We start from the raw sequence: 24,280 nt of genomic DNA, 5'->3' as shown, positions 1-24,280 counted from the left end.
GTAACGCTTGGCAGGTGTTCATTATAGGCCCTAGGTATTAGATATTGTTTGGCATTGTTAATGTAGACCCATTTGTAAGGTAAGGAATTTTCTGTTTGGGATTAAAACTGTAATTTGGCTGACATGTTAGAATCATAATTTAACACCATTCGATTTTAAGGCAGTAATGCTCAACCATTCAAAAAGGGTGATTTTTTACTGAACAAATGTGAAGCTGCTAACTTAAATCGATATTAAAGTTAAAATATCTCTATGGAATGACACAACTTGAAGGCAGATCCATTTCTAAGGTCTTGAGAGGTCAGACTATTGGCAAATATCAGTAAAGTGAAAAGCAGTGTGTCACAGTAAGGGTCTCTGGGGTTTCAATGTGCTCAGCAGCAGGAGATAACAGTAGTCAAACTACAACCTTTTATAAGCCAAGATCTCTCAGCCTTACAGACCATGATCAAATGGAAAATCTATTTCATTCAAGCAGAAAGTTCAAAAAGGAGCCCACTCGCACACACGCAGCTTTCAATCAACCATTTGAAAAGAAGACAGATGGTGAGATGATGAGAGAGTGAGTATATTTGAGCTTTCAGCTCCAAATCTTTTAAAAGCAATTAAACACTTGCAGTCAGATGAGTGTAGAAACCTGGTCTATCGAGTACCCTAGGGAAAGAATGAGAGGGATGGGAAAAAAAATAATGGAGAACAGTTTTCATGGGGATTTGAGAGCTATGGCAGAGGGCAAGATATTTAGATAATTTTTTCAATTTTGTCTCTTAAAATAGTTATCATATGGTTTTAGAAAACCTGGAACATAGTGCTCAAGTTGTAGTGTTTTAGTCCTTTTTTATGCATAATCTATTCTGTTGTGCAGCACTGTAGTTGGGACCGGCACATTCAAGTCTGAGGACGAGACACATTAAAGACAGTGTAAATATACTTTCCTCTGAAATTAAGTTTTGCATCAGTAGCTACAGCCGCGTTTCCATTACCCTTCAAATTGCGCAAACTGAAATTAAAAATTCAAAATACACCCAATGGAAACATACATTTTCCCATGTAACGCAAAAAAGTTTTATGGGGTGGTTTTTTAGGCAATTCGAAAAAGGAATATTACAAAACTACAGGCTTTCCTTACCATTAATTCTTGGATAACCCCATTTTTACACTGCATTATGGCTCCGACATGGCAACCTGAGCTGATCGCAGCCACTCACATTTCAGAAGCACCCCAAAAACATTTTCCACGCTGCTTCATTTAAAGAGGTCATTGGATGCAAAACTCACTTTTATATGTTGTCTAAACATAAATGTGTGTTGGTAGTGTGTGTACACAATCACCCTATAATGATAAAAATCCACCCAGTGGTATTTTTTTTATCTTTATATCCCCCTTTTTTTTTTTTAAATCGAGACATTCTCAACTTCTTGTCGGTGTGACGTCACACCGACCAAGTCACTCCCATGATAGTTGATTGTTAAAGGGGTCATCGGATGCCCATTTTCAGTTGATATGATTCTTTAGGGTCTTAATGAAAAGTCTATAATATACTTTGGTTGAAAATAGTCAATGGTTGTGTAAAACAACACCCTTTTTACCTTGCCAAAATCAGCTTTGCAAAAATCATCCCGTTTTGGTCGAGGCTGCTTTAAATGTTAATGAGCTCTGCTCGCCCCGCCCCTCTCTTCTCTCTGTGGAGTGATGAGCCTGTTTATTTTAGCCACATTTAGCCACGTTTAGCCGCTAAACTTGCTAACTAGCATGTTATTAGGAAAGGTGATCGCAGAGATTCATAAAAAAAACCTTTGAGGTAAGATGCTCATGTCAATCAACTATCGTGGGAGCGGCCTCTGTCAGTGTGACGCCACACCAAAAGGCATGTGAGAATGGCTCAATCTGAAAAAGGGAATATTATATTTACAGAGTAATTAAAAACCGCTGCATGGATTTTTATCATTATAGGGTAGATTTGTACATACACTGCCAACACACATTAATGTTCAAATAACATGAAAAGGTGAACTTTGCATCCAATGACCCCTTTAAGACCGCCACTGTGTGGACTCCGGTGCAGGGGAAGACAAGAATGTCTCCAATTGAGCAATTGAGGTGTTTTGTTGTTGGATGTAATAAATGAACATAGAAGTCATTTACTCCCAACACCTGAGCCGCTGAAGACGCAGAGGATTAACGTTACTTTCGTTTTAGAAGAAAATGCGCCCGGCAATCTACAGAAATGCGTCTATGTTGACACAAATCATTTGTGATCCAGCTTCACCTACAGCAGAAGTGAGTATAAGGGTTTTTTTATGCATCTTTGCAAATCGCCTTACTTATATAATGTGCTAGTTAGCAAGTTTTGCGGCTAAATGCAGCTAAAGTAAACAGAACAGCTCGTCACACCACAGTAGAGAGGGGCGGGGTAAGCAGAGCTCATTAGCATTTAAAGGCAAATGCAACAGAACAGCTCGCTCTAAAAAGGACTGATTTTGACATGGTAAAAAGGGTGTTTTTTTACACTACCACTGAGAAATTTGAACAAAGTATGTTATAGACTTCTCAGTAAGTCTCTAAAGAATCATATCAACTTGTGGAAAATGGGCATCCGATGACCCAAGACAAACACAGACGTCTCCTTTGATTAAAATGCAATATACATAAATCTACCCAGAGTTGTCATCATGAATTATCGCAAGAGGAGAAAAATTATATTTTGGCAGCATAACATTGGTTAATGGAAACGCCTTCAATTTGCAATAGGTTTTTTATTGTCATTTAGTCTATAAAATATCGTAAATGTTTTGCACAAATCTGTAATGGAAACCCTGCTTGTGTTTTTATGCGCGTCAGAAACTAATGATAGAAATACCTAATTTCAAGGGGAAAAAATCCCTTAATTCGTAAAAACATTTTTACGCTCACTTTAGGTGGTTTTTTACTTGTGTGAAAAAGAGTTAATGCAAATAATGGGAGATGGAAACGCATTTGCTATATAAATTCTGCCGGAGTGAATGTTAAACCCATGTGACTAATTGGCTGTTTCTGTTGATGCTCTCTTTCACGTTTTTTATTTACTGTTGATTACCAGGCTACCAATACCATCGTCACTGTCAAACAAAGGGTTCAGGAACAGTTAAAAATGGACTGGTTTATGTGAATCCTCAAACCAGTTTACACAAACAACAAGCTGTTGTTTACATCTCACATTTTACCACACATTTGTTTTCAACTCAGTTGTTAGTGTGAAAAGTTAAATGCTTTCACTCTAACTCTAAAAGTAAAATAAAACTAGAAAAGACTAAACAGAAAATCAGACAAACAACAGCATTTTGTTTGGAAATGCTTTCAGACCACTAAACAATGTATCCACATTGTTGCAGATCTCTAGTTTGAGTCAAGACTGAGTCCATAACAAGACCAAGTCTAAGACCATGAAGACAGGGTCTTAGACATTTTCTGAAACCAGTCTTAAGTACCACAACACTGGACAAGAGCAGTATCGGCAATTCTTTAAAATCCCTCAGAAAAAAAAGCCAGGTTTCAGACAATGTGAGGGTGAGTAAAGGACTGAACTTTTATTTTTGGGTTAACTGTTCTTTTAATACAGGGATTTTGAAAATAAGAGAAGCAGACAGTAGCAAGCATGCAGATGCCGAGACGAACTGCAGAGATTCCCTCTCTTAAGCGCTTTAGTAAGTTTGGGTAGCAGGTTTTCAGCCTCTGGCTCTTCTCAGTGCCAAAATTATTTAGTCTCATATGAAAACAGAGACTAGAGGCAACATAAACACATACACACACACTTCTATCATATACACAGCAAACACACAAGCAAATTCACAATCCTCCAAACACGACCTACCAAAGTAAACATCACACAAACCCCTGCACGAGTGCAAACACACAGGAGAGCGGCAGCAAGTTATCTCAAAAAGGCAGATAAACACCTGCCAGTTCCTGAACATCCCCAGTGGGCACTCGTCCATTCATATTTGCACTCTTTTTCTTACTCCCTCAGCTTCCTTTTCATTGAATATCCTCCTTATTTCCTGTCTTCCTCCTCCTCTGTTCTTCATCAAATGTTGGGAAGTAACAGTAACTGAAAGATTTGACGCTACTGCAGCCAAATTCTACAGCATGACAGCATCCACAGACATGATTTTCAGTAACAGGCTTCTTTTTCCAACAGATACCAGTGTAACATGATAAAACGCTCCACTGTTGTTTTTATGTCACATTGATTGCATGTGCAGCACTGTAACCGAGCAAACTAAAGCAATAATTAATTAAATTCTACATTTGACTGAAAAACAGACAAACAACAGTATGTTGTCTCAGTAAATCGGTTACAAAGAATTAAAACCACTCCTTTATGTGAATCATCTAAACAAACCCAGGCAGAAAAAAAAAATCAATAAAATTTAACTGGAAAGTTTAATGCTGTCATCATAATATATAGCCTCCTTAAAATGCAAGTTTACTCCAAGTTATGAGTAGGTTTAACTTGGAAACTTAATCACTCCAGTATTTCAGTCTCTACACCATTGTTGGTTTCCATATGCCTTTAAGCAAAAGACTCTCTCTCTCTCTCTCTTTCATTTTATGAGTATTCTGCTCTATTTCCTAAACCTCATGCTGTCAAAAGATCTGACATTCAGTCCTTCAAAATGAAAAGTTAATAAATGCATATTCATGTCTGATCACTTCAGTTGAGGTTAACGGGAAGAGAGGTGGTTTCCCAGCTTTAATGAGCTCCACTGATATCTGCTGTCATTTCAGAATGGTTTTGAGCTGGGATTACGGCACCATTTGGAGATCTTGGATTCGATTTAAGCCTCCATAGGCCAATTCAGAAGGGAATGGGGGGAATATATCAGATGGAGAGGGAAAAAGAGGGATTTTACATTTTAGAAAAGTCTGGTGAGCATTAATTATGTAAATGCATTTCAAACAGCATCTTACAAGACTCTGAGTCTTTTTCTACAAATGGGTATACATAACCACCCATTCATATTGACAGCTTCATGCAGATGAGAAGACATAAAATGCCAAAAAAGGAGAATAAAAAGGGTAAAGAAAGAGGAAAAGGAAGGAAGAGGAACTGAAAGAGGAAATGGTGTTATGTGGGCAATTAAAGACAAGCCATCCAAAATATCAATTCAATTCCCAACGAGCAAACTCAATCATGACACATAGAAGAAACAAGTTTTAACCTGTCCGATAGAGCTGGTATAAAAATAGCCTTTATAAATCCATCTCCTTCTAAGCTCGTTTAAATGCTTTTATCCATAAACCCAAAAGCTCCTTTCTAGCTCTTGAGACAAGTAACATTTAAGGATAATACTGTTTTGAGGGTTCAAATATGAGTTAAGAAACTCTACCATAAGAACAATGAAAATGAGGGGGGAAAAGTTGAATGATTTCTATTTCATATTATGATTGTTTTCCATTGTTACATTTTTCACCAGTGTACTGAAAGTTCTACACACAACCAAGTGTGAAGCATTTACAAAACTGGACATACACTGAGGATCCTCATCTTTATATCATAATAGTAAAGTTACAAATGTTCTTCATTTGATTTTTTTAGATTATTATCCTTATGTTTACCTTTGTTCAGTCATATCTATCACTAGCAATTTATTTTCTTTTGTGTCAGCATAATCTTGTGCATGCGCATCGAAGACTGACACGGAAGAGAAGAAATTGTTGAATAAAGTCTTATTCTTGTTTTCTCTGTGTACAAAAAGTATTATCATAAGTTCATAAAATTAAGGTTGAACCACTGATGTCACATGGACTGTTTTAACAATGTTCTTACTACCTTTCTGGGGTAAACAGCAGTTTGATGAGAAAACAGCAGTTCTGATCATAGCGATGTGGACATGCTTGTACCAACTCTGCACCAGTGTGTTTTCACCATGTTTTTAAACCTTGCATCTGACCACGACAGACTGAATAGAAGAAATGAACCCCGACACATCATAATGGTAAATAGAAGTTCGCCATGTTCGCTTGATGTGCAAAAATAAACCTGTGCGATACGTGGGAACAAACCTCATTTGAAGAATGAACCCAGATTAAACCACTTTTTATCAGTGACGGAAAAATCTGAAGGTCGTCCGTCTGACAGATTACACTGAGGGTGATCTATAACCTCTAACTGTAATTCCCACCCCTGTCCAGTTGGAGGCCAGTGCACTTCAGTGTGGCAGCAGAGCACTGGATCCAGAACAAAAATGAAACCGTCACGAGTCTTTTGCTATGCGTTTGATTACGCACCAGAAGCTACAACGACCTATCACGCCACATTAAAAAGTGCCAAAACGGTATTTATTGCTTGAATTTCCTAACGAAATGGACAGAATTTGAAATCTGATACTGTTTCATATCAAAAGTAACACAAAACTCAGCCTACTGCAATTTATTAGATAGGAGCCGCACTATGTACTGTTTATTCATCAACTGAAAACAAACAGAACAGACCAAAAGATTGGGATTTACGAATCGATATTGGTTCATAAAAATGAGAATATATTAAAATTGCTGTCACTAAAATATTAAAAGTTATGCCTATATCATCCTGTAGGTTCCGAATTAAAAATGAAAACATGAACAAAAATAAAAACAATTAAAAATATGGGTAATAATAGATGTTGACTGAATTTCTACGACCCTGTACGTCAAAATGATGAATAAAGTGCGTCCATCCATCATAAAAAAAAAAAAAAGTACTCCACATGGCTCCGGAGGGTTAATAAAGGCCTTCTGAAGCAAATTGATGTGTTTGTGTAAGAAAAAATATCCATATCCTTACAGGAACAAGGATTTGTACAGAAAAATCTCAGAGGAAGCCAAGTGGAGACTGGTTTTTCTTTGCTGTAAACAAAACCTGGTTTTCACGAGACTAGCATATTCTCATCAGAGCTTACACTAAGCCTACATCCTATGTCATCCACTGGAATGCCACTCTCTCGTGAACGTGCATACAAAGTTTTCCATTTCTCTTACACAAACGCAACAATTCGCTTCAAAAGGCCTTTATTAACCCCCCGGAGCTGTGTGGATTACTTTTATGATGGATGGATGCACTTTATTGGACTTCAAAATCTCAACACCCATTCACTGTCATTATGAAGCTTAGAAGAGCCAGGACATTTTTTAATATAACTTTGATTGTATTCATCTAAACGAATAAAGTCATATATACCTAGGATAGCTTGAGGGTGAATAAATATAAATGAAAGATCAAAATAAAACCAATCTTTCTCTAATTCCAGAAATAAAGTGAAAAATGTAACCACAAAATAAAGCATTATCTTAACTCTCCATTGCTCTATAGTTGCGAGTAGAATAAATCGTGTGCTATGTGTGCCGACATAAATGGAAGTGTGAGCTGGAGAAGGAGAGGAGAGGGGGAGAGCCCTGGTTTGAATGCTCAACGGATATCAGATGCTTTGCCCCATTATCTCAACATCGTAATTGCCGTTTTCAGTCGGCTAGACGGTTTTCTTCATCTTCCTGTCTCTCTCTCCTTCCATCACTCTTACACTTCCTTGTAAGTCATAAACAGCCCCAGGGCCTGGAGGCTTATGGAGTCACACTTGAATCCTCAAATAGTCACTACCTATTTGTGCTTCAACTATAACAAACCTCCTGTTTGAAATAACAAAGACGTAGTGGTTGAAAGCACATGCGTATGTGGTTAGTGAATGTTATGAACAGGGTGAGGAGAGGCCAGTTTTACTAAAGTACTTTTGGAGGACAGAAAAACAAAATCACTGTGTGCACTGTGTTTAGAAATTTCATGTCAAATCAAAGTGTCCATGCGAGAGCATGAAGAGAGTTCTCACGGTTTTTAGAGTCAGTTTTGCTTGCGTATGTGTTTGTGCAGTTATCTCTTCCTGGTATGAACTGTAAGGAGCAGAAGCAATAGGTTCAATGTACCGTCTCCAAGGTGATGAGTGACTAAGTGCCTTTTAGAGCTTCACCACACTGACAGACCCACATCCTTCACTCACACGTACAAAAAACCCTAGTAAACATACCCACTGGCATACAGGCTAGTATCAGAGTATTAAGTCTACAGCACAATCAAACAAGAAACACTGCTGCTGGCACATATTTATAGGTCATTACTAAGCGTCGGACACAGAATGAGTCGTCAAGCCCCAAAAATGGAGTATCAAATCAGGAAGCCAGACACGCTTGCACATACACAGCCTCTTTTCAATCACATAAAGCGTGTACTGTAACGTTCTGCAATCTCATAAAGCATTGCAACACCTCACAAGACTATTTTCTGTTTTCATCTTTCGAATTCTCACATAAAAGACTCACAGCTGTTAATCACGCTAAAGATCTGTGAAGGAACATTCCACACAATTTATGTACACATCACCAAGGCAAAAGTGTTTAGTGGAAGTTACATCATAATCGCTCAACTACGCGTATAGTAAGTGAGCTAATGCATCAAAGGTAAGATAATGGATTTTCATGTCGTCATGATGCAACAAAAGCAGCATAAATTTAAAATCTCTGTCACACATAGACAGTTCAGCAAAAATATGAAAACAGTCATTGTTTTCTGAAACCTTGTTGTTCCAAGACTTTCTTTCTTTTGTGGAATACAAATTATGAACAATGTCTTTTTTCATTAAATTATTAAATTAAAACTGATTCTTCAAAAAGGTCAAGCTTTAAAATAGCAAAAACCATTTTCATACATCATAGCTGTCCAATAAGTCTTCTGGAGCCATAGAACTGGATACAGACTCTGAAAATCTTGACATCTAGACTTCCATGTAACAATCACGAGATTTGTAAGAATGTCTGATTTATAAACAAATGACATTTTTAAAATAATGAAATCAAAAATGTTCTGTCGTCTCGGTCTCTGTGAACTTGAGCATGAAACTCCAAAACTCCAGGTACACTTGCCTTACAGATATGAAAAATATATCTATAGAGAGTGAAATATCTACTTTCAGATGAACCAATTCAATGGAAAACAAATATTCTCAGATTATATAATCTGTCTAAAACATGTATACAGGTGCATCACTAGTACTGCGGAGATGATGAGACAGTGTCGCCGAAAGAAAGCAGTAGTTTATCAATGAATTATTAAAACGTTAATGCAATCTCCTTGCTGTTTTTCCCTGACACATTCATAATTATTACATCTGCCGGTATGTTGTGGCAAGCTTTTTTTTTGTGTGTGTGCACCTGAGCGCTTATTAGGCTATGTAGGCAATTATAGGCTTATAATTACGATGGTTTACTAATAAGTGTGTGACTAATAGTCGACTAATGCTTAAAATGAATGACTACTAGTCGACCAGAAAAATCTTTAGTTGAGGGTAGCCCTAGTAATTACATTGCGGTCTATGCAGAGTCAGAAAGCTCTCAGGATTTCATCAAAAATATCTTAATTTGTGTTCCAAAGATGAATAAAGGTCTTGCATGTTTGTTGCAGACTTTTGTATGGCTTCAGAGGACCAATATAACATGCAAGAGTTAGACTTTTACAGTACTTTTGTATCCTTTTTGAGGTTCGACATCTTTAGTCACCACTTATTGTCATGAATAGGACACATCAAGACAATATTTAAAAAAAAAAAAAAAGAAAAAGAGAAAAAAAAAAGCTATGAAATGTATGTCCAGTCAATTCAATCTCATAAACCAGAAGAGGTGCAGAGGTGCAGTTTTCCTGTGGTGTGACAAATTAATTTTTATAAGTACACAAATATTCCATATATTTTTTTTATTAATATGAGATCCTAAAATCTTCATGCATAATAACTATAAAATAATTGTCACACTGCAGAAAATACTGTATCAGAAAAAAAAATCATATCAACTGCCCAGTTATTTTGCATTAAATTCATACTTTAGTGCACTGTATACTCAACAACATGACTATTTCTCCAACATAATCTATAAGAGCACACAGAATGTACTTTACTATTATAGATTGTATTTAAATTCCATATTTTACATATGTACTAACAGAAAATTGTAATGCAATCCACATTAATGGAAAAAAAATAAATAATGCAAGCACACTGGTATACACTGTGAGTGTTTAAAAGTTAAAAATGTACCTAATAAAAAGCAATATTTGATGTCATTCAGTTAAATATTTGAATATACCATATGCACTATTTATCACACAGAGAGAGAGTATAGAAACAAAAGGGAGAGCTCTGGTAACATAGTTTAATCTTAACAGAAAACAGCTGGCGATGCATCTGTTGTGAAGTGGTACCAGCTCAGTACAAGCGCCCTGCTGTGCCCGACTGGAACCACACCAGTAACGCTTCCCATACCTGCAAGAGCTGGAGTCAGACTCCACGTTATTATTGTTCTCCTCGTCTCCAGGGGCAGGGGCGTCTTTTATACGCGTGGACTGCTGCTGCTTCTGCTGTTGCTGCTGCTGCTGCTGCTGCTGAAGGAGCGGCTCCAGGCTCTCGCTGGAGCGCGAATGAGCTGGGAAGACCCAAGGCGCCGGCGGGGAGCTCCGGCACTCCTGCTGGCTCATGGACCGAGGACACGCGGAGGCAACTACCACCGCTGCTGCTGCTGCGGAGTGCCCGGTGTTTGGACCCGAATCTCCAAACTTTCGATTGTTGTTTATGTTGGAGGAAGAGTTGCCGTTACTCGAACTGGCACCGGCGGCGGCGTTGGAGTTATTGCAGCCGCCGAGGGAGGGCTGGTCACCGCCGGATGAGGAGCCTCCGGTCCCCCGGCTGCTTCCACCGCTGCTGCTGAAGAGATCTCCCGAAGGCTGGTTACCGGGAGAAGGAGGAGATGTGGGGTGGCCGAACCATCGCCAGCGGATGCGCAAGATCTGTTTCACGTCAAAGTCTTTCCTGGGATTCGACATTCCCGAGACTCCGGTAACGGGAGACGCGGGGATGGAACGACGAGCTTCGTGATCCGTGATTGTCTTGGTAACGGAGCACGCGTGCACTGCTGGCGAAGATCACGGAGACGACGTGTAGAGTGAGACTGAGTACGGAGGGGCAGAAGGAAATACACACCTCTCTCTCACACACACTCACTCGTTTGCTCGCTTTCTCTCTCTCTCTCTCTCTCTCTCTCGCACACAGAGTGAAAGACGTAATCTGTGCGGTAAAAACCTCTAATGACACTTTTCAATGACCTGCGTTCATGAATATAGAAAATACCCAAGATAATATCTGTCAGCCAAATGCCAAATCAGTTATTGACCTGATTTCATTGACATGATAATGTCACGATGATGACTTAAGAAAATTACATGTGAAGTAGTCTACATTAAACATGTTATGTTATGAATAGTCTATTATCAGAATAGCTTATCAATAGCCTACTTAAAGCACTTAATTATTTATTTTTGCAAATTAAAATTTTGTGAAAAATAAAGTAATTAAAAACACTTATAAATATCATTAAATAGGAATTCTCAAATGTTTTGTGACAGAACCCCTTTGACCTAAAATATTTACTTGAAATAGCCTCTTAAGATATATATATATATATATATATATATATATATATATATATATATAGTTAGTAATAGTTGTTCATGAGTCCCTTGTTTGTCCTGAAGAGTTATACTGCCCAATGTTCTTCACAAAAATCCTTCAGGTCCCACAAACTTTTTGGTTTTCAAGCATTTTTGTGTATTTACATCCTTTTCCAACAATGACTATATGATTTTGAGATCCATCTGTTGACGCTTAGGACAACTGAGGGACTCATGCAACTATTACAGAAGGTTCAAACGCTCACTGATGCTTATGAAGGAAGATACATTTATTGAGAAGCCGGGGGTGGGGGGTGAAAACTTTTGAACAGAATGGAGATGTGTACATTTTTCTTATTTTGCCTAAATATCATATTTTTAACCGGCCTTCAGTGGCCACAGAAGACACTTACATGTTTCCCAGAAGACAAAATGATCCCTCTTATTTTGGTAAAATAATTAACATTTTTAATGATCCAGAAATGAGGAATCATAATTTTACTCTTTTATTATCTAATTTTTACCTTTTGTAATCAACTCAAAAAACCACGATTTGGAAAAAAATTCTACATTTGTTTTGCTTGTTTGTTTGTTTTAAAAAGGCTACTACAGGCTACTTCTTGAATATGTTCCTCCATAGTACATTATGAATGTAATCCACTAAATTTGTCATGTTGTCATTGTCATGTGACCTACCAGCATTAGTTGCTTCACTTGTATTTACAAATCCTCTCCAGTGGTCTCATGGGATATTAAAGTGTCCACTGAATGCGCACTTCAGAATCTCACCGGAAGTAGTAGGTCATTTTTAATGCCTAATGTTTTATTAACACTGTGAATTTAGATTTGTACTGTTTCACTGTTTTTCAGCTTCAGCTATGCCTATCTGAATGCAACCAAGTGACAGATCAAGAATAAACAGCAGCAGAGCTTGATTTATAACTGCTGGTGTAAAATGACACTAAAATGTACTTATTGAACTTTAGCACTGTTTTAAAAAAGTAACACCACATTGGTATATAAATGGACGCGCTGTGGGTATTTCATTAGTCAATAAAAATCTACAAGAAGGTCCTCATCTATTTAAAAAAAAAAAAAGAAAAGAAATGTATGTTTAAGCCTACATTAACTGCTTACCATCACATAATACACCCACACTGTCTTTTTAAGGTAAAACTATAAAGCACTGCAGCATTGCACATCAGCAAAGATTCCAGCAAAACTGCTCCACCAGCATCACCCCCAGAGTTCCAAGGTAACCTTTATTTCACCGCACTTTAAAAATTAGTATTGTGACAAATACGCCAACTTGCCATTTTTAGCACACACACGCCTCTCACATTTAGTGCCTGTTGATTCCATGACCTTTTATACTTAGAACTCACTTAGTCAATAGAAATACAAACCAGACAACCGCTCTGCAAAATCAATACGACACATTAAAGCTCAATATCTCTTACACACACATTTGTTAATACCACAACAGTACACATCCACAGGAAATACAATGGACAAATAATGGGAATGAGAGAAACTGAGCTTTAAGTGTCGAAAGATTTTTGTTTTATTTTAGCAGGCAACAATGCAAAAGTAGAGAGAGTCCATAAACGACTGTACTACATATGCTGTCCCACAAAATACTGAGAAGAAAGAGAGAAAGAAAGTAAACAGAGGGGGGAAGGGAGGAGTTTTGGTTCTATAGCTTATTCCCGTGGCCACAAACCTGTCTTTAATTTACGTTCTGTGCAAGAGTGAATGTGATGCCAACCATCCATTGCAATCTGCAGTTTGTGGGACAGAACGGGTAAATCGTTCACAGTAGGATCAGTTGGGCATTTGGTCTCAACTCAGGCCATGCAAACCACAACAGAGAGCTGGAATTTGTGCCTGCTTTTGTAACATTATTCACAGATGTTTGCTCTAAGGGCACATAAAATAAACACAGCCAGACCCACGTGCCCCGAGTGCCACCAACAAGCAGCACAACATCAGTAAACCAGTGGAGTGGAGACTAGGATTCCTTCATTTTATCATTATGTTTCAGAAAATCACTAGTTCTGAGCTGAATCATTTTCATCAGGGCAACCAAATACAAACCACATAATGCAAAAGAGGCAGATTTTAGAGCATCATGCCCATAATGCTTCCCAAATATAGCTTTTGCTTGAAATGAGTACTTTGCTTGAAAAATGTGCAGGGTATAGGAATAGTTCCTCTAAAAATAAAAATTAAAAATAATCATCTGTCATTATTTACTCATCCTCATGTTGTTATAAATGTGTTTGGAATTGTTCTTTAGGATACATTAGATGTTTTCTATACACTTAAGGCAAACGCCTGAGCACCATAAAGCACCATAGACGTTATTTTAGCAACTTCTGTGTGAGGAACTGAGCAAAATGTATTCACTGATAATCTGATGATCTATTCTGCCATAACACTTAAAGTTAGTATGAAATTAAAATTCATCCATTTTCTAAATGTTATTAATCGTACTGTAAATGATTCGTTCATTTCATGCCCTGACATATTCCGAATTTTTCCAACCATTTAGTCCACTTAACCCTCAAGCATCCTTCATTTAGCAGCCTTTAATTTGTCCTTCGTGGACAAATTTGGGCACAAAGGCCTCAGGTGTGATCCCAATTATTATTATTTTTTAAATAAATGTCATATCACAATAACACAAATGTGATTAAATAAAAACTATCAATTTATGCATTTTTTGTGATTTTTTATTTCTTATACATCAGTAAACAAAAAAAAAATCATTCCAGTAAGTTCAGACAGCCAAAACCTAAAATTCTGGTGAATTTGCTGACATTTGGTTACATATGATGATACAAAAATATCAATAGCCACTATATGGCTATAGTACTCAATGGCTGAAATCTATAAATCATTGTTGTAACAAACTTAACCAAGTTTTAGATTTTATCACAAGTTTAAAGTGTAGAATTTAAAACATTGATCTGACTTTGAAGTGCGTGCACCAAATAAAAAAAGCTCTGTCACTGACTCATTGATTCAATTCTTTAGTTTTGTATGTGTGAGCAACTGTTTTTATTCAAAAAATTAAAAATAAAAAACTTGCTGTGTTATAGGCTCATTCAATGCTTTGTATATGGATTTGCGCGTTTTTGTGTGTGTTTTTGTGTGTGTGAGCATGTGTGAGTGAGTGTTTGCCACACTATGAATGTTCTATAGACTCACACCTTCATTTATGCATATGTATGCTCTGCATTGTGTTGGGTTTATTGGACAATTAACCCAAAAAAATGCAAAAAATGAATTTTAGTATTTCCCATTCATTTCCTATGGGTGCCCATTTTTGGTCCACATAGGACAAACTAAGGAGTTTTTGTTTTGTTTTTTTAAACCACTTAACTTTGCTAATCGAGTCGAGTTTTTTGGTACGTGTTCAGGGTGCAAACTTAAAAAAAAAGTAGCCAAATGTCGTACCGCTCATATTAAGGGAGCTTTTTTTTTTTTTATACAAAATGATTTTGCCCAAATTTGTCCCGAAGGATGCTTGAAGGTTAAAAAGGTCTGAACTGAGAAATCAAAATTCCCTTGATCTTTTAACATATAAGAGGTCATTGTACTATGAAAACATTACGTATGTTTCAGAACTCAAAACATTCTTGTTAGTCCAAAAAGAACTTATATTAAAGCCAGTCTGCCAAAACAGCAGTTAAATGTGCCACATTGTGGCCTCTGCAGAAGAAAATCCATGCCTGCTTCTACATCACTGTCTGTTTAGCCCCACCCACCAAATTGTGTATGTACTCTAAATAAATAACGAGAGACGAATGCAGGTCTACGCAAAAACTATACAATAAAGAACGCTCCGAAGACATGGGGATGCTGTTCAGTGCCAAGTTGTAGAAAAAGAAAAAAATTGCATTGCCTTCCTTGTAATCTCAATGCTAGGAAAGGGTGGATAAAGTTTATTTTTAATTGAGCTCCAGACCGCCTCAGTGAGAACTTAGTCCTTTGCTGCTGTGACTACTACAGATGTGGCCATTGAAAATTTGTGCACTCAGAGGGCAAGGATCACGGACCACAGGGAATGCTCTAACACAATGGATCCGACAATAATGTCGCAACACACAAATGTAACTGTTGCTTTGTCTGTTATTACAGATCGTACTGAGTGTGTAAAGTACTGAGTGTGATATGTACTGAGTATTTATGCATTTTTTACCTAAATCACAGCAGCATTCATCTGCGAAGAATGTAGGCTGTCAAACATACACAACTATTAGCCAATCACACCAGTGGGCGTTTACTTCTGAGTCTGCAATCTGCCACACCTATTCAGAGTACAAACAGGCTTCAAAAGGACCAGTACCAGTCATACAAACTACTTTTACTGTGCTTTTTTGAATTGACACTGCTTGTATTCTTCAAAATATCATCTTTTGCTTTCCACAGAAGACAGTCAAAGGGATTTACACCAACATGAGAGTACGAAAATTATGACAGAATTTTATTTTTTGGGTGAACTGTCACTTTAAAGGATTGTATTTGTGGCGGTTGTGTGTGAAGGAGGAGATTAATACAAGGAGGAATTTAATGCTGTCCCAGAGTGCTTTGTTCCCTGACAGCAATGCTGCACTCCTATCAGCTGGAACGGAGACTGCAGTGAGTGAAAACACAGGTCTCAGGTCAGTAGTCATACTAGCTTCTGAGAGAGAGTCAGCGGTGACCCTGTGATGGTCAAAGCTTTATTTCACACTGATACAGGTCTGGAGAAATCAAGTCTGACAGGAGTGTTAACCTCTATACGTGTGATCATAAATACACTCACACTTGTACAGACACACTGCTGTCACAAAGCTTTATGGCTAGCGCGACTGCAAGAAACATCACTGAATGATGGGAAGGATGATTAAGCAATTTATTCTTTATGGCCCCTACTTATTTTCTCAAGGTTAATCCAGTCCTTCTCTCTTTCTCTCCCTCTCCTTCTTCCTGCCCCTTAATTTCATCTTTCATCTTCCCTGCATGTAAATCAAAACTCTCCAGCAAATATATCACACAAACTGGCACATGGAGGAGACGCTGAGCAGACTAATTAAACTATCGCATGACTCAGCATTTCTTGTGATGTAAAAAGAAGGATTTCTGTAGTAGTACAAACAAACCTACACACATGCAACATCCACAGGTGAGATATGCAAGAAACAAAACGCTGTTTCTCCAGCCGATCAGAACATCTGTTTTCGTGCTCCACAAAAGAAAGTGAGTCGTATGGATTTGGACATGGCGAAAACTACAAATAATGATAGAATTTTCATTTTGGTGTAAATTATTCCTTTACAGAAAAGGTCCTGTATTTCTTGACACTTTTTTTTTACTTTCTAAAAAATGAAAATTCTGTCATTATCACCCTCATGTCGTTCCATGGCCTTCGTTAATCTTTAGAACACAAATTAAGATATTTTTGATGAAATCCAAGAGCCTTCTGACCCTGCATAGACAGCAATGCAACTACCACGTTCAAGGCCCAGAAAGGTAGAAAGGACATCATTAAAACAGTACGTGACATCAGTGGTTCAACCGTAATTTTAATGAAGCTATAAGAATACTTTTTGTGTGCAACGAAAACAAAATAAAGTACTTTTGTGACATACATTACCAGTCAAAGGTTTTTGAACAGTTAAGATTTTTAATGTTTTTTAAAGAAGTTTCTTCTGCTCACCAAGCCTGCATTTATTTGATCCAAAGTACAGCAAAAACAGTACAATTTTGAAATATTTTTACTTTTTAAAATAACTGTTTTCTAATATGTAATTTATTCCTGTGATTTCAAAGCTGATTTTTTACCATCGTCACTCCAGTCTCACGATCCTACAGAAATCATTCTAATATTCTGATTTGCTGCTCAAAAAATTTTTTTATTATTATTATGTTGCAAACACCTGAGTAGAATTTTTTCAGGTTTCCTTGATAAATAGAAAGTCCAGGAGAACAGCATTTATCTGAAACAGAAATCTTTGGTGAAATTATAAATGTCTTTATCATCACTTTTGATCAATTTAAAATATCCTTGCTAAATAAAAGTATTAATTTCTATAATTTCTTTCCCCGAAAAAAATATACTAAATCTAAGATTTTGAATCGTATAGTGTATAATGTTTCAAAAGTTTTTTTATTTCAGATAAATGCTGATCTTTGGATCTTCTATTCAAAGAATCCTGAAAAAAAATGTACTCAGTTGTTTTACATATGGATAATAATAATAATACTATTAAATGTTTTTTTGAACAGCAAATCAGCATATTAGACTGATTTGTGAAGGATCACGTGACACTGAAGACTGGAGAAATGATGCTGAAAATTTAGCTTTGATCACAGGAATAAATTACATTTTTAAAATATATTCAAATAGAAAGCAGTTATTTTAAATAGTAATATTAATATAGTAATATTACTGCTTTTGCTGTATTTTGGATCAAATAAATACAGGCTTGATGAGAAGAAGAAAATTCTTTAAAAAACATTAAAAATCTTACTGTTCAAAAACATTTGCCTGGTAGAGTACGTTTTGAAAAATGAAACATATGTCCATCCTTTGTAAGAAAAACACAATTTGTCCAATATAGGGTTAAACAGTGACACTACAAACATGACTGGTTGGGAAGCAGAATCCTCATTTTCTGTCTTTCATCACACACACAAACTCAAACCATAATGTCAGTTCTCTTATCAGGTTATGCTATTATACAGATTTCAAACTTCAGTTTGGCTGCATCTATCACTGAAACACACACACAAACACAAAGCTGAACTGGGCTGAGAGGTTAGATGTCTCATTGCTTTGATTCATGTCTGCAACAGTCATGGGAGGAAATATGTTTCATTCCTTAAGGGGTAAAAAAAACGACACACATTTCCTTGAAACTACAGTCATGCAACAGCACACACGCAGCATGACGATAACATATGCATTTCTGCTTTTCAAAAGACCACATACACACGCAAACATCTTACTATTCAGAGTGTGTTCGGTTCCAAATTGCATTCTTCCTGCTCTGGTGCATTCATATTTCCTCTACTGCCACTGGATGAAATTATAGGACAAATCTGGATGTACACACACACACACACCCCCCATCCATTCGCTCCAAACTCATCAGCCAAAATATCACCAGGTCCATTTTGCACATAGCAATGACATTTTCATCCTCTGCACAGCCTTCCTTTTACTGATTCTCATATTGGTCTCCCTTAAGCTGAACAGGAAGCAGTGCGGGAATTGAATGCAGATAGAGGTGATGCGGGGCGAGCCAGCAGGGTTTAGATGTCAGAGGAGATGGACGGAGGAATGGATTTAAAAAAGAAGAATTTCCTCCTGAAACAAACCATTGCAGGCCTGTGGTTAAGAGACTGAACACATCTGGCAGGCAGACCACCTCCAGTAACAATCCCTCTTTTGCTTTATACACTAAAGAGCCTGAAAATCCTCAGGATGTCTATTGTAACTCAAGCCCAGGATGGACATTTAAAGAATGTGTGGATATGTGCACGGCAGTCCAAACATTAAGCCTTACATTCAAATGACAGTGAAATTACCAAGTACAATGAAATATAATGTAATTAGCAATACAATGTAATTATGAAGTACAATGAAATGACCATGATTTCTTGGATATGTGCCCTGGGAATGCCTTGTTTTGTTGTTGTTTTTTTTTTTGGCAATGTACCATGATAAAACTATAATATTCATGGTATTCTACAACCATGGTACATGGAATGGTTATATCATGTCAATACCATGTTGTTCTGGAAATGTACCATTATAATAGTATTTCTATGGTATCGTGATAATATTGTTTTCGGAGATGCTCACAATAATATCATGTTTTTGTTTGTTTTTTGTCATGTAACGGTACCATCACAATACCGTGATATTCTACCTAAGAGTTAATAAAATGGTACATGGAATATGTTAATTCTCTTGTTACCATGACCACAGATTTTTGGACACTAATTTACACTCCCATTCAAAAGTTTAGGGCCTTTAAGATTTTTTGTTGTTGTTGTTGTTTGTAATTGTGTAATTTCAAGTGTAATTTACTCCTGTGATGGCAAAGCTGTATTTTCATGAGCCATTAGTCTTCAGTTTCACATGATCCTTCAGAAATAATTCTAAAATGTCATACTTTTTCCTAGGATTCTTTGATTAATATTATAGCTGTCTTAATTCCTTTCAATTTGAGTACTCGATTAAAAAAAATGAGCACCTTGACTGCAATTTGCCCATGTCGAATAACTGGCAAAACACCGGAAGTAGCACATTCCACGTACGAGAATCGTTCGAGGCTGCATGATATGGCTGTCAAACGATTAATCGCGATTAATCGCATACAAAATAAAACTTTGAGTTTGGCTAATATATGTGTGTGTACTGTGTGTAGTTATTATGTATATATAAATACAAACACATTCATGTATATATTTACTGTTAATGTTAATGTTAATATTTACAGGCATATATATTTATTATAATTTGTTTATAATTTATATTATATATAAATAAAAATATTTTGTACATAAATAACACATTTCTCCTAAATATATACATTAATTTGTGTGTATTTATATATACACATAATAATTACACAGTACACACACATTTATTAGGCAAACTCAAACTTTTATTTCGTATGCGATTAATCGCGATTAATCGTTTGACAGCCCTACTGCATGAAATATTACACCCATTTAAAAATCATAAGACATAATGCTATTGTGAATTCACAAACGCTATAATTCAAATGATACAAATGCCGCTCCACACAAACTGTTATCATTAGGGACGTTCCAGACTCCATCTCTGCATATATCATTCACATTCAATAACATTCAACGTTTGCCATTTCATCAGATTTATAAGGTAAATAATTTATAAACCTATGCAAACACGGGAGAATGCATTACTATCTTTCTTGCTAACTGAAGAAATTAAGAAATCAATGTGGCTGTAGCATTTCTGTCGTAAAGAATTTGACATTTGAAATACATGTTGTTTGGTCAGTATTAAACAAGGATTAGATTGTGTAGTAATGTGTAAAAACTGCAGGCATTTCTATTGATTATACATAAAACCATGTGATTACTTGCTTTTGATACTTTATTTTAACCAATTATTATTGCCTCATTGCTATTATATATGTATTTTAAGTTATTTTGAAAGCTATTTTAGCTTAGGTCTATTTTTATTACCTCAAAAAAAATTAGCATAATTATCTGATTACTCGATTAATAGTCAGAATAATCGATGGATTACTCGATTACCAAAATTATTGCTAGTATCAACACTAATGAATATACAGTTCAGAGGAACAACAGCTTTTGTAACACTATAAATGTCTTTACTGTCCCTTTTGATCAATTTAATGCATCCAAACTCTATATATGGTAGTGTACCACAATAATATTTTAAAGGGGTCATCGGATGGCCATTTTCCACAAGCTGAAATGATTCTTTAGGGTCTTCGACAAAAATACTTTGGTTTAAATTTCTCAATGGTAGTGTAAAACAATGCCCTTTTTAGCTCTGCCCCTCTCTTCTGTGGGGTGACCAGTTGTACTGTTCACTTTAGCCGCATTTAACTGTGAAACTTGCTAACTAGCACATTATTAGGAAAGGCGATTTGCAATGAGTCATAAAACAACCATTTCTTTTGTAGGTGAGGCTGGATCACGAATGATTCGCGCGAACACAGACTCATGTAGGTAGATCAGGGATTGGTAATCTAAGGTAAGACGGTTGTGTCATTCAGCGCAAGTCCAAAAGATTGATTGGTTTTTAAGAATTTTTTTAGTTTTTAAACACTGCTCTGTCATTCTGTAGTTTCATGATTAAAATGAAAATGTGAACAAAAATAAAAGCAATTTAATGTGTCATTATAATTAAAATCTAAAAATTGAGTGCATGTTCATTTTTTCGGTTAAGTGCATCATTTGGGTATTTAAAGTGCACTTTTAATTTTTGGAACTTTGAGCGTGAACACACCACTCGCACTATATATACTACAAACCGTTAATGTTAATAGAAGAGTGCATAAGTGTGATTTGGGATGCATCTTTTGATTTTCTTACAAACGTACCATGTTAACTCAATGCTATTTTTGGTATTCATATAATATTCTACCTCAAAGTACATATGAATCATGGCTTCCTAGACATATCATGTCCACATATCATGATGTTACTATGGTAACTTGTCTGCATTACCCTATTCCATGTACCACGGTATTGGGTAATGCAGACAAGTTACCATAGTAACATCATAATATGTGGACATGATATGTCTAGAAATCCATAATGTTACCATGGAATGTGTATTAAATGATGTTCTTGCCATTAATAGTAATTTATTTTTAAAACACCCTGGTATATTGAATAAAATAATGCAGTAGGCATATGTTAAATAATATAACAATCTAATACTGCCACAGTATGTTTTTGTAAAGTGTGAACAGTGTGTTTGCACGTACAAGGAAGAGTGTGTGTTTATGTATTTGCAAGGCACATGTTTCCTAGGAGACAGATTCGTCCTTGATGAGACTCATAATATTTCATAGCTAAAATTGTATGGTATTGATAAACCGTGCACACAGCAGCGGTGCTAAAGACCCTGGAGGTTAGTGCTGGAGATCAGGAGATCACTGTTTGCTTTCCATCAAAGAAGGGATAAACAGAAAGGTCTTAAAATAAAATTAATACACAAGCTAGAAACCTCTAGACCCTAAAGACCTGGAGCATCTTCAAAAGATCATAAAGCACAGCACACCCTGAATTACTGAATTCCTACAATGCCCTTCTCCCTCTAAACATAAACAAATAAATAAATATTCCTGTCCCCAGTCTCGCCTTACTAGAGTCGAGCCCCACTCACACGCACACTTCTCTTTTACGAGTCTCCCGAAGGCTTATCGTTTAAAGATCATAAATAGTACTGCAGCCTCATGCTGTAAATAAACAGATCATTCAGGTTTCCCCTCTCTATCGGCCATGAGGGAAACACACGTGCACATACACAAGAGCTAGAATGAGAACATTTACACCTGGGGTCTGACCTGCATACAAACTGATGCGTCACTATAATGTTGAGCATGAATGATGTGTGAGAGAGAAAAGAGACAGAAGAGGAGAGACAGTCAGGTAAGCGCTGACTCTGCAGTCCAATTTCCCGGCCCCTTTCACTTCTATTGCTCAGTGTCTCCAACTTGTTCTATTCATCTCTATCATTTGCATTTTCTTTCTCTATCTGAACAGCTGCAGATGATTTCATTTCATTATTTTGTACTGTATTTAAGTATTACAGCCAGTGCTTTCACATGCTGTACATACTGCTACAAGACAGTAATACTGTGAAATATTATTACAATTTAAATAAGTTTTCTATGTGAATATATATATATTTTTAAGACGTAGTATAAATTACTCCAGTCTTCAGTGTTACACAGTCGTTCAAAAATACTAATATGCTGATTTGGTGCTTAATTATTATCAGTGCTCAATTATTACTGAACATAACATTATATATTTTTTTATTCTTTAATGAATACAAAGAACTGCATTTATTTGAATTAGAATTCTTTTGTAACATCATAAATGTCAATTGTGATCAATTATATGCACCCTTGCTGAATAAAAGTATTAAATCTATCAACAAAACTACAAAAGGTAAAAAGAAAATACAGCACAGGCTGACAAACACAAACTTAAGTATATAAATGCTAAGTTTTCTTAGCTTTTGAAACACCCTACAAAATGAAATGATGTTATGCAACAAAAATGTAATTTCTTCCTCTCGCAATAAGTCATGGCTTATACCAGCTCTTTAACTCTTCGGCAAAGCAGCACGAAAGCTTCTTCTGTAACGTGCCGCGTGGTATAAACACAAGCATTGAGTACAGTGGCCGCGATCAGCTCCAGTGGCCGAGTTGGATAAGGGGTTACTTAAGCATTAATGGCAAGGAAAGCCTCTTATACTTGAGAGTGGCCATGTATGAGGTGTTTCCTGGAGGTTACAGTACATTAAAGAATGATAATGTACTTTTATGTACGCCAAGTGAGCTGTAAATGCAAAAAAAAAGAAAAATTCCATTGCAGTTTTGTGAAATACTGCTTTTTTGAATTGCCTGAAATTTATATATGGGAGTTTTTGCCAAATTGACATGTTTCAACTGGGCGTATTTTCAATTCACTATTTTCATTTGCGCAACTTGAAATTGTGAATTGAAATTAGGCACAAAATTGGAATATTGCTTAAAAAAAATTAACACTGTTTCCATCCAACGAGTCAAAGAGAACAAAAGCGTAAATCCACCAAATATAATTTTCAAGTATTTAAATGCTTAAATCAAATACCCTGCATCTGAATATGCTTACTTTTCTTATATCTGCGAAAAATTGTATGTGAAATGTGTAGTGTCTGGATTCACAAAACAGTAGGCTTACACAAAAAGTACCCAAATGGCCTACTACTTCACGAAGTTTTCCAAGGACACTTGCCACTTTTGGAACTTTCAGTGTGAACACACCACTCGCACTATATATATACTACAAACCGTTAATGTTAATAGAACAGTGCATAAGTGTGATTTGGGACGCATCTTTTGATTTTCTTACACATGTACCATGTTAACTCAAAGTACATATGAATTATGGCTTCCTAGACATATCATGTCCACATATCATGATGTTACTATGGTAACTTGTCTGCATTACCCTATTCCATGTACCACGATATTGGCTAA

The 24,280-nt window shown here is 36.4% G+C and overlaps 1 protein-coding gene across 2 annotated transcripts in view; it reads right to left on the bottom strand.

The window, feature by feature from the left end:
• Positions 1-24,280, bottom strand: part of klhl5 (kelch-like family member 5) — an 80,151-nt gene that overhangs the window by 43,219 nt on the left and 12,652 nt on the right. The window contains exon 1 of one of the 2 annotated variants that reach the window (XM_051109016.1): positions 10,321-12,272. The exons of the other annotated variant lie outside the window; for it this stretch is intronic. Coding sequence (XP_050964973.1) covers positions 10,321-10,877 — 557 coding nt within the window. The 5' untranslated portion in view covers positions 10,878-12,272. Of the gene's footprint in view, positions 1-10,320; positions 12,273-24,280 lie in introns of those variants that run through there. 2 annotated transcript variants of the gene reach the window in all.

This window comes from Labeo rohita, chromosome 1 (assembly GCF_022985175.1).
Source record: "Labeo rohita strain BAU-BD-2019 chromosome 1, IGBB_LRoh.1.0, whole genome shotgun sequence".
Classification (NCBI taxonomy): domain Eukaryota; kingdom Metazoa; phylum Chordata; class Actinopteri; order Cypriniformes; family Cyprinidae; genus Labeo; species Labeo rohita.
Note: the sequence above shows the minus strand (reverse complement) of the source record. Positions and strands in the feature narration are given on the sequence as shown.